This window comes from Lissotriton vulgaris, chromosome 9 (assembly GCF_964263255.1).
Source record: "Lissotriton vulgaris chromosome 9, aLisVul1.2, whole genome shotgun sequence".
Lineage (NCBI taxonomy): Eukaryota > Metazoa > Chordata > Amphibia > Caudata > Salamandridae > Lissotriton > Lissotriton vulgaris.
The window spans coordinates 868,022,862-868,039,586 of NC_141697.1; the positions used below are offsets into that span (position 1 = coordinate 868,022,862).

General features: G+C 45.5%; 1 protein-coding gene across 1 annotated transcript in view; it reads left to right on the forward strand.

Moving 5' to 3' along the window:
- Positions 1–16,725, forward strand: part of LOC147692391 (cytochrome P450 2G1-like) — a 475,560-nt gene that overhangs the window by 393,711 nt on the left and 65,124 nt on the right. The window contains exon 6 of the mRNA XM_086938613.1: positions 7,697–7,838. Within this exon, the coding sequence (XP_086794739.1) occupies positions 7,697–7,838 (142 nt within the window). The remainder of the gene's footprint in view (positions 1–7,696; positions 7,839–16,725) is intronic.

The window sequence follows — 16,725 nt, forward strand, 5'->3', positions numbered from 1 at the left end:
GCGAGGATGAATCCCGACACATCTATGGAGGCGTCGGGCCCTGCCCCCAGACCCTGACCATGGAGGATTTAATGGCAGCTTTTGTGGCCCTGCAGACAGAAGTAGGAAGATTAGGTACAGAAAACCAGAGACTAGTTGCAGAAGTCCATCAATTGAGAACAGGTACCATCCCTAAAGTCCGCAAAAGTTATATCCAGCCTGCCAAATTTACACTGTCCCCAACAGAACAAGACCCACGAGCCAGCACTGATCCTACGGCTTCCCCTGTGCAAGTCACGGTCAACACCCCTAACCCTGTGCCCTTAGCCATGCCCGAGAGGTTCACAGGGGATAGCTCCAAATACGAAGTTTTCATGAACCAATGCCAACCCCAGTTCTTGTGCAAAGCTGCATCCTTTCCGGACGATTCTGCTAAGGTAGCGTTCATCATATCCTATTTAGTCGGGAATGCAGCAGAATGGGCTGTGCCGCTTGTACAGAATAACGATCCCATATTATATGACCTTGATCAGTTTAAAGAAAAAATGAGAAGTCTTTTTGCTAAACATGCCTACATGCAAGCCAGTGACACTGAGTTACTAAACCTTCGACAAGGTTCGAAGGATTTGCTCTCTTATATAACGCAATTCAACCGCTTGATAGCCGAAACCCACTGGCCCGAAGACAAGAGAACCTCTTTGTTTTACAGGGGGCTATGTGAGGAAATAAAAGACCTACTCTCCCAGATAGTAAATCCCCCAGGGGACTGTGCTTCCTTTATCGCTCTGGTCGTGAAATTAGACCATAGATTGCATGAGAGAAAAGGAGAAAGGCATCGCACTGTTATGCCTAAAATGGTTTTCCACAGAACTGAGAAACCCATATCAAAAGACGCCCCTGAACCCATGCAAATAGGGGGAATACGTGGGCCTCTATCCTCGGAGGAAAAAGAGAAAAGAAGGAAACTTAACCTTTGTCTTTACTGTGGCAAAGGAGGGCATTTCGCCAGAGAATGTCCAGTGCGTCCTAAAACCTCAAAGCAATCAGTAAGCAGTCTTTCTAGTTCGGAAAACTAGAAAGCTTGAGGAACAGAGAGATCGATTCCTTAAGCTCAAAACATCCACAGATCTCCTCTAAACCAGTCCTGGTGGTTAAGCATTTCATTGTACCCATTACTCTCACGTATTTGGGAAAAAGGCAATATACCATGTCAGTTCTATTAGATTCCGGAGCTACAGGAAATTTTTTTGACATCCAACTAGCCAAACAATTGGGGCTTACCTTTGTAGCTAAAACTCAGCCTGAATCCATTTGGGCAGTGGATGGTTCGGAGTTATCCTCCGGAATGATTAGTTATCAAACTCCACCACTGACTATCGTGTTCAATAACGGTCACTCAGAGAACCTTCTTTTTGACCTAATTGATGCTCCCAATTTTGGTGTCATCTTGGGTGTCCCTTGGTTGCAGATCCACAACCCTGCGATAGATTGGGAAAAGAGAACGGTTACGTTGAGTTCTTCTTTCTGTAGGCAACACTGTTACCAAGAAGCACGAGAACCAGACTTGCCGTTATTTTGTGCAGTACAAGCATCGGTGGACTCATGTTTGCCTGACCAGTATGCAGAATATTCCAATGTATTTAGTGAGCAGGAAGCCACCAAATTGCCTCCACACAGGAGCTATGATTGTAGGATCGACCTGATACCCGGTGCTGACCTACCCTGCAGTCGCATTTATGCCTTGACTCCTTCAGAAAACGAATATCTAAAAAATTATCTGGATGAAATGCTTGCAAAAGGATTCATCCGACCTTCCTCGTCACCTGTTTCATCCCCTTTGTTTTTTATCGATAAGAAGGAAGGCGGGCTCAGGGCGTGTTTGGACTATAGAGCCCTAAACAAGATAACCATAAAAAACAGGTATCCTCTTCCTCTTATTCCTGTCCTTCTAGACCAGATAAAAGGGGCGAAAATATTCACAAAAATTGATCTCAGGGGTGCCTACCATTTGATTAGGATAAAACAGGGCGACGAATGGAAAACTGCCTTTCGCACAAAATATGGTCTCTATGAATATTGTGTAATGCCGTTCGGGTTATGCAATGCCCCGGCGGCATTCCAATATTTTATTAATGACATTCTGAGAGAGTACATCGATGTTTTCGTTATAGTATATATCGATGATATTCTTATCTTCTCCCACAACGAATCAGAACATGTAGAACATGTCCAAAAAATATTACATAAGTTACAGGAGAATCAGTTATATGCCAAACTGGACAAAAGCACCTTTCATACCTCAGAAGTGGATTTCTTGGGTTTTACCATTAAACCTGGTGGCCTGCAAATGGACCCCAAAAAAGTTGAGGCATTGACACAATGGAAAAGTCCCACTTCAGTCCGAGAAATACAATCCTTTCTAGGATTCGCCAATTTTTATCGGCGCTTTATTGATCGGTTTTCTGACACGGTTTCCCCCATCACAAGACTATTGAAAAAAAGGGTACCGTTTGTCTGGACATTGGAGGCAGAACAAGCATTTTGTTCCTTAAAAGAGAAGTTTACTTCAGCTCCTATTCTCCGGCACGCAGACAACTCTCAACCTTTTTATGTGGAGGCTGATGCCTCACAATATGCTGTAGGAGGTATTCTATCCCAACGAGACGCCGATACAGGTCAAATGCATCCCATTGCATATTTTTCCAAGACCTTGCTGCCTGCCGAAAGAAACTACACCATAGGGGAGCGTGAACTGTTGGCCATCAAATTGTCCTTTCAAGAATGGCGACATCATTTGTTAGGGTCTCCTCATGTGGTCACCATTTATTCCGACCATAAAAATCTGCAATTCTTCAAATCAGCCCGAGCACTCACACCCAGACAGATGAGGTGGTTATTGTTTTTTAGTGAATATGATTTTGTGATCACTTACAGGCCCGGCACACAACAGGGGAAAGCAGACGCATTATCCCGTCTAGGAATGGATGACCATCCCAACCGAGAACAACCACTTCCCATCATCCCAGAAAACAAGATCCTTGGGGTGGGAGAGAAAGATCACACACTTTTGGAGGACCTCAAAGGCCTACTAATCGCAATCCCATTGGATGAATGGTTACAAAACCCTCTCCACACAATCAAAGAAGGGATTTATTACCATGACAATAAGATGTTTGTGCCTGCTTCACCCTTGAGACAAAAAATCATTGTATGGTGTCATAATAGCCCTTTGGCCGGCCATACTGGTGGGCGGAAGACTCTTGAATTATGTCGCCGATGGTTTTGGTGGGATTCATTGTCTCAAGATGTCTTGGAATATGTACACGCTTGCGCGATATGTGCCCGCCAAAAGGCTTCTCATTGTGCACCCACAGGGCTGTTAAAGCATATAGCCATACCCCCTGCACCCTGGCATACTATTAGTATGGACTTTATGACTGATTTACCACCATGTCAGGGCTATACCACCATTTACGTAGTGGTAGATCTGTTGTCCAAGATAAGTCATTTTGTTCCTCTCAAGAAAGTACCTTCCTCTAAAGAACTAGTGGCTGTCTTTTTGGACACAGTGGTAAAATTACATGGGCTGCCCACAGTTATCATTTCAGACCGCGGTCCCCAGTTCGTCTCTAAGTTCTGGAGAGGAATGTGTGAGGTGTTGGGAATTGATCACAGGCTTTCTACCGCATATCACCCCCAAACAGATGGGCAAACCGAAAGAACTAACCAAACGTTAGAGCAGTTTTTGCGGTGTTTGTTAATCACTATTCCAGCTACATGGGTTCAAGCCCTCCCTTTAGCTGAATTTGCTTATAACAATTCTAGTCATGCAGCCACCAAGGTCTCTCCCTTTTACTTCGTTCAAGCCCAACACCCTAGAATGCTCCCCATTGTCCTACCCCCTGATGACACAGTACCCGCTTTAGAGGAACAACATGCCCGCATACAGAGCACATGGGAAGCAGCCAAGACAGAGCTAGAAAAGGCTAAAGAAGCTATGAAAAGACAAGCAGATAAACATTGAAGGACAGAACCAGTATATGTGATAGGAGAGAAGGTGTGGCTGTCCACAAAAAACCTCAGAATGGAAGGGTCGAAAAAGTTCCAACCACGCTTCATAGGGCCCTACATAATAGAGAAAATACTTTCCCCTGTCACACTGAAACTCCAGCTACCCCCATGTATGAAAATCCATCCTGTGTTCCACAGTTCCTTGATCAAAAAATACATACCCTCCCTTGTCCCTGAAATCCCTCCCCTTCTAGTACAGATAGACGGAGAGACAGAATATGAAGTAAGCAAAATCTTGAATTCCAGACGAATCCGAGGTAAACTCCAGTACTTCATTGATTGGGTAGGATATCCCCCTGAAGAAAGGTCCTGGGAACCTGCAGAAAACATACATGCAGTGCGGTTGATCCGACAGTTCCACAGATTGCATCCCGTGAAGCCAGGTCCTGTGAATAGATCTTTAAGGAGGGGTACTGTTAGGATTTAACATTGACTTGTGCGCTTTATTCTGGTTCCTACACTTCTCTGTGGCCCCTTAGTGTTACAGCCCGTACTTTCCTGACGCTCCCTAAGTGGAATAAGGAGGAGCAGAGCCCTCCCATCTCTGCTTGGCTTACTTTCCGGTGACCACGCCCCCTTCCCACTTCCTGGTTCCTGTTCGAGTTGTTTGCTAGCGTCTGAGGGCTTTGCTGGAGTTCTGTCTTCTTGACGCTGTATTTCCTGATTCCTGACCCTCTGCCACTTGATTTCTACTCTGTGAGTGTGCGTGTGAGTCTGTATGGTATAGCGGTATTCTTCGCCGCTCCTTTTTTCAGTGAACGCGACGCCCTGCTATTCCTCACGCATTTTGCGGGCGTAATCTGTTCACTCTCTGCTATATCCTGGTTTTACAGCCAATGTTACCTCCGTTGTTTATTCCTTTCTTTATTGGGCTTCCTCTTGAGAGTAAGCGCTCCGCCCTATCCTCCTAGGGGCCGGGTGTCTTCCCTCCTGAGTGGGTGCTGCTCCGCTGTACTCGCCCCCTGTGCAGCCGGTCGGTGCCCCTCGCTCCTTTTCTGTTTGTTGTTTGGTGCTTGGTGTTACTGCTCCGCTGGACTGGGCCCCTTTAGTCAGCCGGCCGGTTCACCTCACCTTCCCTTACCATTTGATTTGCGTCAGAGGTGTGTTGAGTCCTTCGTGAGTCCTTATTTTTGGACCCCTCCCTTTTGCCTGGACTCATCGTTGACGCTTGCCCGATCTACACTTGGGGTAAGATCCATGATTGATCACACTTGTCAATGTTTTATTGTGTTTCCAGTAAACATAGGGATTGTGTCTATTCATAAACCTGCTCTTTGTTTCCTAGCCTGGACCATCCCCGGAGACGCCTTTTCTACTATTTGTTACCCCTCGTATGAGGAGAGTGGTGGACACTCCTTGGGTAAATTCCCTCATACTTTTAGGAGACAGTAGACAGGAGTGTCGTATACTTTGTTATCGCATTCCTGCTGCTGTGTCTTGGAGGTGGAGGGATTCTTCTTCGCTCCCGTGGAAGTTGACCCTTCTCCTAACACCTGAACTCAGAATGATAAAATACATCTTTTAGAGAAGTTGGTTTTAACATTCTGTGTTTGAAAATAACACTTTTAGAAATAAGGTATTTTCTTGCCTAACTATCTAAGCCTGCCTCTGCTAGGTTGTGTATTCCTTGCCTGGAGTTTGAGTGACAGGGGCTGGGGGATTCCAGGAGACAGGGTGAGTCATCACAGGGCTGAATAGAGAGATCTACATGCAGATGGGTGGGAGGAGTTGCACCTGGGACCTGAATAGAGCTGTGCCTTCCCTCCACAATGCTGGCTCCACCTCCTGTGGTGCATCTGATGTCTCTGCCATGCACTGTGAAAGGAAAGAAGGAGTCATGTAAACAGAGTGCTCCAGGACTGACCAAAAATGGTTTGGACTAGGCCAAGGCCTCTCTGCTTTCAGAAAACAAAGAGAAACTGTGTATAAAAAGGGGGACCCAGACCCCAGAACTGTAGATCACTTTTGGGAAACAGGAAGAAACCTTTCCTGAGGAGAGGAACCAGAGATTGAGGAGAGACTATCCCTAAGCTGAAGTGCTACTTGGGGGACTGGCCTGCAGTAGCTGCCTGACTGCCAGAGAAAGGAGAGAGGAACTTTGTGTGTACTTTCATCAACGTGTGAAGGATCTCCAAAGGCTTGAGAAAGAACTTGCCTCCTGCTGAAGTCTCAGGGACTACAGACTTCACCCAGCAGCTCCCCAAGAGTTCTTTGGAAGTGCCTGCAGTTGTGTTGGGCTTTCTGAGGAACTGCGTGTCGCAAGGAGCTGGAAGCGCGACTCACGAAGAAGAAGCGTGTTGCCGCCGCAGCCGCTGTTGTCGTATCACCGTAGAAGAGGATCGACGTCGTATCAGACGCTGCCGCATCAACGGAAAAGCGTGTCGCCACCACTGCAGCTGTCGCATCATTGCTGAAGCACCTCACATCACTGGAGAAGAGGATCAACGTCGCACCAGATGCCGCAGCAACACCGGGAAGGGTGTCGCAGGGCCTGTCACAGCTCAGAAGAATTGTTGAGTCGCCGCATGGCCGTCGGGCATGCACGCATCGTGTCACATCAAGAAGAAGACGCCATCTTTGTCACTTTGTACCGGATCTTCATCGCATCACGGCGTTGCGGGCCGCATCGCCACGGAAGCGCAGTAAGAAACCGACGCATTGCCTCCCCTCGCAGAGAAGAACCGAAGCATCCCCTATGTATCAGTGGGGGCCGGATGCATCATTGTTCTTGCATGTAAGGAACCAACCTTCCCTGCAACTCTTTCATTGTATAGCGTTACGCATCCTAAGGTACATTGAACTCAAAGTGTTGCATGTTACATCTTAAGAGAACTAAGCTAAACCTACCATTTTTAAAGTAAAGTATTGTGGATTTTTGTCGTTTGTGGTCTTGTGTTAAGTCTATATAAAAATACTTTTTTTTATACTACAACCTGTGTGGTGTCCATCTGTAGTGTTATGACTGGGTTACTGCATGTGTTCACAAATGCTTTACACACTGCCTCTGAGATATGCCTATCTGCTCGTGCCAAGCTACCAAGGAGGTGAGCAGGGGTTATTTTAGGAGTGTACCCCCTTACCGTGACTAGACGCAAGTGTCCCTATTTGTCAAAGGTACATATCTCTGCCAACTAGAGACCCCCAAATCTAACAATGTGTAACTATATGAAACAATCAGTTACAAAGCATATTGGTCTGTGTTTGAGTAAATATATTTACTTATTGATGGGGCGTATGTGTGAGGGAGACTGGTAAGTGAGTAGATGGACAGATGGTTGAGGAGATGGATGGATGGATGAGTAGATGGTTGGATGGATGGGTGGGTGTGTGAGGGAGTAGATTCTTAAGTACTCGAATTATTGACTAAATGGATGGACATTGATTTTTGTTTACCACAGAACTTAGGAAGAAGGGATCTGAAAAGGTAGCCTAGCGCATGTAATTGTTTAGGTAGCGGTTAAAAGCTTTGACCAAGAAGCAGCTTTGCAGAGTATCCGCTGGGGCTTGACTCTCCAAATGTGATGTCACACCTCTGTTGTAAAAAGGGTAAAAGTACCATTTTATTATTACTGGTGACAAGTGATGTCATGTATCTTAAATAGATTTAGAAAAATTTACACACATACATATTTGTTCTTCTTTTCAGGAATCAGCAAATACACACTCTGAATTTCAGAATGAGAACATGGTAATTACCACGCTGAATCTATTCTTTGCCGGAACAGAAACAGTCAGTACTACACTGAGATATGGATTTTTGATTCTGTTGAAGTACCCGGAAATAGAAAGTGAGCATATATTACTAACCTTATCTTTCATTGGTGGGCTGTGGGCATGAGCACTATTTATTTTATTCTCAAGGTGACGTATACAAAATGTGTCATTATGATTTTAGAGCTTCATTTCTAAAAGTATTTTATTGTACTCCATTTTTCCAGAGTACAAACTGAAAAGAATAAATGCATAACAGAATCGTAATTCAAAAAAGCTGACGCCTAGCTCAATTCATTTTACTGTTGAGCCTTGTAGAGTTGCTTTGTCGACGCTGAAGCTAGGTCTCGTAGAAGGGGGCATGGGATTGCCTGATCTTGAGCTGTACTCAGTGCTTGAAATGGGAAAATAGAAATGCAGGAATGTCATACAGAGGCTTTTACGAGCCCCGCATTGGGGCCGTGAGCCAGCAGGTCAAAGATGGTTCGATTCAGTCTGTTCCCAGGTTTCTAGGAAGCTGAGACAGGCCCTAAGCAACACGCCCGAGACGAGGTAGTGGTCAAAGGGCTTCGCAGAGCATATAAGGCCGTACTAGCATCTCGTAAATCCTCGCTGAAGGTGGAGGCCTGGTCTGATCTAGTGGAGGCAAGCACACTGCGCAATAGCTCTAAGTTTTGGGCTCTCATTAATAGCCCATTTTTTCAGAAGATAACTCAAAATTATTGGTCGCCCACATCACAGAGCATGATTGGGTCCACCACTTTGAGGGTATCTTTCTAACAAAGCCCACGATACCTGAAGGGCAGGAAAGCGTGTAAGGTAAAGTGGTTCTCTTATTTTCCACCCAAGAAGTAAGAGCGGATGTATTAGGTCTTACTCAAAGAAAGGCCCCAGGGTCAGATGAGATTCCTCCTGACCTTTATATTGCCCATATAGACTTTTGGGCACCTGTCCTTACAGCTGTTATTAATGCTGCAGTGTGGGTCTGCCGCCCGACTCCTGGGCTTTATCGACCCAAGTCCCGGTATTTAAAAGGGGGACCGGGATAGTAACTCATGTTACAGGCTCATTTCTTTCCTATACTCTGTGGTGAAGGTGGTAGGTCGCATGATTCTTAACAGGTTGGTAACTTAGGCGGACAAAAGCAACTTTTTATCTGAAATGCAATATGGTTTCCGCCCTGGTCGGTCTACTGTAGAGCAGTGTTTGAACCTATATCTTGTTTTGAATAAGTATACTGTGGCTCGTTCATGTCCGATATATTTAGCCTTCATGGACATGTCCTCTTTCTTTGACTGTGTGTACAGGTCCAAGTTATGGCAGCTGATGGTATCCATTGGCATAGATAAAAACATCATTTGGTTCTTGAGGGACCTTCACCGAGATTCTATGGCGGTTTTCCACTATTCAAAGGACCTGAAAGTGTCCCGTCAGTTTAACATTAGAAGGGGGTGCGTCAAGGGTGCATTCTTGCACCCTTCCTTTTTAAATTATACATCAACCCCCTAGAAAAGGCCCTTCTAGCAACCAAAGCTGACAGTGCCCAGGTAGGCAAGCGTAGCCTACCTGTCCTTTTATACGCGTATGACTCAGTCCTCCTGGCGACGACTGCAAGGGGCTTACAACTTCTCCTAAACTCTTTTGCCTCTTTTATGGAGGAGCTGGCTCTGTCGGTGAAACGCTCTAAATAATATATATCATGCAGGTGGGCCCTGGAAAGGCTAAGCAGACCATTTTTAACTTAGGTAGTTCTTTACTACTCAAGGCAAATGTTTTTTCCTATCTGGGAGTAGTGTTTGACGCCTCACTGAGCTGGTGCTCCCTGTTTAACCAAAAGAAAGTGGACCTTGTGAAAGCTTCAGCAGCTGTTTTTAACTTGGCCAGCAGAGTGGGAGGGAAGCCAATGGAGGCCCTGCTGAAGATCTACCAAGCAAAATGTATCTCAAAGGTCAGTTATGGGAGCGAGACATGGGGCCATATTTCGGTCAGGGTTCTGCAGAGCACCGGAAACTCATTTTTGCGAAGAGATCTTTCTATCCCTTAAGGCACCCCATCTTACGTTGTGCATGAGGAATTGGGGATGCCTCTCTCTAAGACGACTTGGCTTTTCGACCTCTGGCCTTGTGGCTTAAGATATGGGCCAAACAAGAGAGCGTACTTAGTAAAGACGTCCTACGGGACTGTCTTTCTCACGGCTCACGTATTCGATGGCTCAGGTGTATAAAAGTTGGCCTTGCCAGACTAGGAAGAGTTGATCTCTTTACGAATCCTGAGGGAGGTAGTAAAAGGGACCACACTTGGCCAAGGAGTCTTTTTTAAGAATGCGACATACTGAAAGAGAAGGAAAGGAGCTGTGCAAGTCCAGGGTGCGCAAGTATGTTGTACTGAAAACCGTGCCTATCACAGTGCCTTATCTTCTAGGGCTGAAAAACATACACAATCGTTTTCTTTTGATGAGGTTCCTGCTTGACCTTTTCCACTCCTTTTTGGCACATCCTGATGGTTCTCACAGAGGTCAGTGCCTCATGCCCTGTGGCTGCAATGGAGAATCTCCTCAGGACATGATGCGCTTTTTAATGTTCTGCACTTTTATGCTGTTCCCAGTAGGTGATTTATTATTTTATCTTTAAAAAAATGGGCTTTAGGAGGGTGAGACCAGCTTTTTTTTTCTTACAACTTCTTTCTAGTGATACTGTTTTGTACACTCTCAATTTTTTACGGTTCGCCATCAGACAAAGGACAAGTTGTAAATTATATCTGTATTGTAACTTATGTTTCTTTTATGTGTATAGCTCACTTGGATTTTATAACATTTGTCAACATGTAGTCTGAATTATGGTATAACGTATGCCGTATGACTTTTATGGTTTAATCTTTAGAGCCGAATAAAATTTAATTGATTGATTGAGTACCTTCTTGTTTCTGAGAAGTACCGGTACTCTCCAATCAAAAGCATTACGTCCGTTTTGAGAAGTTCCTGTACTCTCCCTCTCAAAATATAAAAGTGCTGGTACTCCTTACCGGAGTGTACCGCCCCATTTAAAGCACGGGCTGTACTATTATGCGGCTGTGTTGGAATACACATTGTGATAGGTCACAGTGGAGGATAATTAGGAAAAGAAGCTACTAAGAGATACTTGTGAGACCACACCTTTGTTGGAATTGCTAATGAGCGGGACCAGGATACCGGGGCACTACCTTATCTGGTGCAGAAAACGGGGGGAGATATGGGAGAGAGTGATTTCTAGGGTGTTAATATGTCCACCGTTCGTGGGAAAGCTGAGCATTTGGTCATTGGTTCCACTTAAGCTCATTAGTGAAGCTATGTCAGTGGTGTGCTGAAGAACAGGGGACTATGAAACATGTACACTTTGTACCCAGATTAGAGATTCATTACATTTGAGAAGGGATGGTGGGGCTTAGCCAGTTTATTCAGTATTCTAAGCTTGCCGGTACATGTAGGGAGATATAGTCGGGGTATCCCATGGACCCCAGTGGTCTGAAACGCTGCAGTTGGTAGGTAAGCGCTATATAAATGCAATTATAGGTTGGATGTGCAATGCAATGTGTGTCATTGTTTTATGGAGCCTTCAAAGGGGACCGACTAAAGCAAAGTTTTCCTGCTAAATGGGCCGGGTGGGGAGATGTGGAGGAACAAAGTACGAGTAAAGAGGGAAAGGAAAACTAGGACGCCCTCCACTCAGTAAATCACCAAAATACAAATGTCCTAGTATTCAAGGCAGTTCTCGTCTAATGATCTACAGACATCCCTAGTTGTACATGAATTACAACAGACCTCTCTTCTTACAGAAATTTAGAGTAGGGGATGTCTCAGTCTGCTGCCGATTATTAAAAAAAAACAGTCCAACTCTGATCAACAAACTTAGACAAACACAAAACCCACATTCACCTAAAATGACAACAGAAAAAGGTGAGAAAGGCGAGATGGCACCTCACGGGCGCACCACCAATGGGACCCCTGGCTGGTTCTCACCAGGATGGCCCTGTTCACACCCTACTTACAACCGACATGTTTCATTGCCTTGGTTTCTATCAGGCAATTTCCTCAGGGCAAACCAATTTAAATGCCACTGCAAAGGACACTGGGCTTTGCGTGCCTTCAGTTAGCCTTGCCTCTCATACCAGCCAAGAGGAATTTAAAAGGAATACAGCCCCCATAGGTGAGCTGGGTCCAGTCTCCCTTCGTTTCTGTTGCGGTGGAGAATAACTGTCCGGCGCCTTCTTGGTCCGAGTGAAACATGTCGGCTGTAAGTAGGGTGTGAATCGATTGGTAGTATTCACATCCTTCCTTTTATTGTTTATATGTGTACTGTATGCAACAAGAAAGGAACACTAGTAAAGTTTTTGTCCTGGTTGCAAAGTGGATTTTATGTTAAGTGTTAAGTGTTGTACGTTTTGTTACATATAATTTGTATTCACTGCACCACTCACTGTCTTTTCTTTGGGTTTAGGACACGTTTCCGTTACGGCTTGATGGCACCAATGTTAAGAACAGGGCCATCCTAGTGAGTACCAGCCAGGGGTCCCATTGGTGGTGCGCCCGTGAGGTGCCATCTCGCCTTTCTCACCTTTTTCTGTTGTCATTTTAGGTGAATGTGGGTTTTGTGTTTGTCTAAGTTTGTTGATCAGAGTTGGGCTGTTTTTTAATAATGGGCAGCAGACTGAGACATCCCCTACTCTAAATTTCTGTAAGAAGAGAGGTCTGTTGTAATTCATGTACAACTAGTGATGTCTGTAGATCATTAGACGAGAACTGCCTTGAATACTAGGACATTTGTATTTTGGGGAGATGTGGAGGACAATATGACAGAGAAAGTCTGGGAAGGGACTTGTGCACTTACCCGTCCGGAGTCCTGCAATATCAAGTTGATACATTTCAATTATCTGCACCGCACTTACCTGACACTGATTAAATTGAGTATAATGTATGTGGGTAGGGCGATGAACATTCCAAGGTGTGGGGTGTGGAGGAGTCCTCCTTCCTCCATATGGCATGGATGTGCCCAACAGTGTGTGCATTCTGGACGACTGTACAGGAGGGATTGGAAAGGGTGACTGGCGTTAGGGTGAAAGAGACACTAAATGGCTTGCTTCTGAGTATGATAAAGACGCCACGTGGGGGATGATACGCAGGAAGTTCCTATAGTTGGCACTGGTGGTTGCCAAGAAATGGGTGGCGATAGGGTCGTTTGGACAGAGGGTCCCGTAGGTGGCATTGTGGAGTAAGGATATGGTTGAATGGGCCATAGCTGAGGAAAAGTACTCCAGATGATGTCAAGGATGGATGATAAGGTAATGGAGCACCTAGACATGTGTATGTGGTTGTTGGAGGCCTTTCAGGGGAATTTGGAGGTAGCAGGGCAGATGAAGGCAGGGTTACGGAAAGGGGGGGAGGATGTGGCAGGAGTGCAATTGGAAGGAGATAAGGGGCAAAGAGAATGGAGATGATGATAACCTTTGTAGTTGAATTGCTGTCGACAATGTTCTTCATGACCAGTTGTGTATCAATAAAAAGAATAAAAATATATCTTGTTTTAAAATTGAAATGTATTTTTATTGTTTTCACTGATACACAACAAGTCGTCAAGAACATTGTATGCATTTCGGGTCCAGCTTTTCTCAAACTGCTTAAGATGCAGCAAATAATGACACTATTCCACTCTTCAAAGTTTTCAAATAATTCATAGCTACTTTACAGTGCATTATCCGTTTGTTTCTGATCCTGTCAGCAGTGCCTGAGGGCAAACTGGCTAGGAGGCCCCAATCCTGGAGGTTGAAGTCATTTGCCACTGGTATCCTGAGTCTTTCCTACTAGTGATCTGCGTGTTGGGCTGAGTACATCCCTCCTACATTTGACTATCAGACTAGCAAGTAGTTAAATGCTTCTCAGGGAGTTAGTGTGGGGGACCAAAATGTCAGAACTCAACAGTCAACCAAGAGACACAATAGTGTGTTATCCTGCCAAGTGCTTCTCTCTTGATTTGAAAGAATGTACCTTAATGATGCACCATCATTTAATACTACCCAGCACAATTAAGGACATCACCCCTAGAATGGTAATCCTGCCTGCAACTATACTACATCCATTGTTATTCTTCTCCACAGGCTGAGTTTCTAAACATCTGTGATTCATCACCTATAAAATGTGGCACAAGACACTGACTAGTCAAATGTGCAGTATTTCCATATCACCCCCAAAGCTCAAATCTGCCAAAATAGTTAAGTTCCAGTTCACCTTGGGATGATTATTCATTCAATATCTTAAGTTCACTATGCAAACCCTGTCTATGATTTAGTCTCTCATTCTCACATAGTTCTCAAACTCTGTTGTTGCCTGATTCTTGTAGCCACAATCCAGGGTGGTGAGTGCTGGAGCAGGACGACACATGCAGCTGTTTTGCTCCTGTGCTTCTACTCTTCAACTGTCAGGGTTGCATTTAAAACCTAGTTTAGAACTGAGCGACTTAGAGTCCTCAGCACAGCAGTTCCTGCAGCAGTTGTTGTTTTCTGCAGTTATGTCCTCCCTAAGGCCAAATTCAGATGGTGTAGTAGTATCGCAAGTGCTGCCTTTAGACCAAAAAAGCTCCAACCTCCGCTTTGGAGGAGCAGGAAGACTCACTAGCAGCAGCACCAGTCCCTCAGTCAACTAGGACTGCTGTTCTCATTTGATGTTTGAGATCTACAGAACTCTTTATTTAATTTGCAATCAGAACAATTTAGATTAATAGGGGAACCATTTTCACATGCAGTTCACTCCTGGCTTCATGCCCTCACAGCCATGCTTTCTCTGTCTTGTTCCCCACTCTGGGAGTGTACTTGGTTTCTCGTCCTGGACAGCTTCTCCTCCTGCAGGGCTAGGTACACTAGTCAATAGCCATACTGGTACGTAAACTATTGGCAGACCCTCAGCTCCTCCAACAGAAAGGGCCTGTCTCTATACCTCTGGGAGAATTGCTGCCATATAGACAGCACTCTTGGTACTGCAGCACTCCTTAGGGTACTTTTCAAAGATTTGCCTTCCTTGGACATAAAAATCTTTGAACAGCTTTCTTTGTCATAAGGAACTTGGAACCGTAACAACATGGGTTAGTTTGTATTATAACTGGGAGTCTCTAGTTGGCAGAGTTAGTTACCTTTGACCAAATAGGGACCCTTGCTTCTAGTCAGGGTAAGGTGGATACACACTTTATATAACCCCTGCTCACCCCCTTGGTAGCTTGCACGAGCAGACAGGCTTATCCCAAAGGCAATGTTTAAAGCATTTGTACCAACACTCACAGTAACAGTGAAAACAGCACAAATGGACACCACACCAGTTTAGAAAAATAAAATATCTTTATCTAGACTGAGCAAGACCAAAATGACAAAAATCCAACATACAGATACTTAGTAGAATGTCTTTAAAAAGGTTGTTGCAAAAATAAGCTTGTAGATGATCAATGCCACACTTAGTCTCGAAATACCTGGGATGCGTAATTCAAAACTAACTAAAGGGGTCACAGAGAAGGCGATGCATCAATTCTCCCTGTGCTCCGGTTACGATGTGACAAGATGGTGCCTCATGCATTGCGACGATCTGGTGCAATGCGATAAAATTGCGTCTTTGATGCGATGCAGCAACGTGGAGGCAAAGTATGCATGCCCAACGGCAAAATTAGTGGTGTCCTGAGCCACGACAGGCCCTGCGACACACTTCTCCGGTGATGCGGCAGCAGCACACTTCTTCGGAGCTGCGACAGGCCCTGTGACACGCTTCTTTGGTGTTGCAGCCTCGAACAGGGGCGACACGCTTCCTCAGTGATGCGACGGCCCTGCGACACGCTTCTCTGGTAATGCGACGGCACCCTCTGTGGTGGCAGCACACTTCTCCGGTGATGCGAAGGTCTACAGCAGCAGCAACGAGACGTTTCCTTGATGATGCAGCGGCTACGGCGGCGACACGCTTCTCCCTCATTGCTTCGCTCTTCCAGCTCCCAACAGAAAAAAGGCCTCTCACACACAGTTACAGGCCCTCCTGGCAGGTTAGAACTCCCAGCAAGTAAGTTCAGGGAAGCTGGGGGTGAAGTTTTTTTGGTCCTGGGACTTCACAAACAGGAGGCCAACTCTTCTCAGGCCCTTGGAGACTTTTCTTCAGATGGACACGGCACACAGGAAAGTTCTTCTTCCAGCAGGGGGACACAGCACACAGCCAAGTCCCTTTGTCCTCTCCTCAGCAGAAACAGCAAACTGCAGGCCAACCCCAGACACACAGCAAGGGCAGCAGTACTTCTCCTCAGTCTTTTCAGCTGTCCTCTTTGGCAACAGGTTCCTCTTGATCACGAAGTACTCTAACTTACAGGGGTTTCATCTCTCAAATTTTTACCCCCAAAGTCTTTGTTCTCTATGTGTGAGGGGTCTTGGACCCAGTCTGAACCAGTTCTGGGTGCACTCTGACAGTGTGGGCCTGGGTCTACAGACACACTGCAGGAGGTGGAAACAGCATTGTGGAAGGCAGGCACAGCCCCATTCAGACCCAGGTGCTACTCCTCCCGCCACTCCAAATGCAGATCGGCCTATTCATCCTAGTGCTGACTCGCCCAGACTCCTGGACCCACCCAAGCCCCTGTCACTCTCAAACCAGACAGTCAATGCACAAACAGGCAGAGGCACACAGATAGGTTGAACAAGAAAATAGCTACTTTCTAACACAGTGAAAACACCATCCTTCCTAAAAGATGTGTTATCAAATTCCAAGTTCAGGGATACCATACTCCAAGTTTCTATCTCACTCCTACAGGAAGATATGAGGGTAAACATCTTACACAGCATTCCCCATTCTGTCCTATGGGCAAGATAGCCTTTCAATAGTGAAAAACGAAATTGGTAGTATTTCACTATCAGGACATGTTACACACACTAATACATGTCCTACCTTTCACTTGCACTGCAGCATGCCCAGGGGGT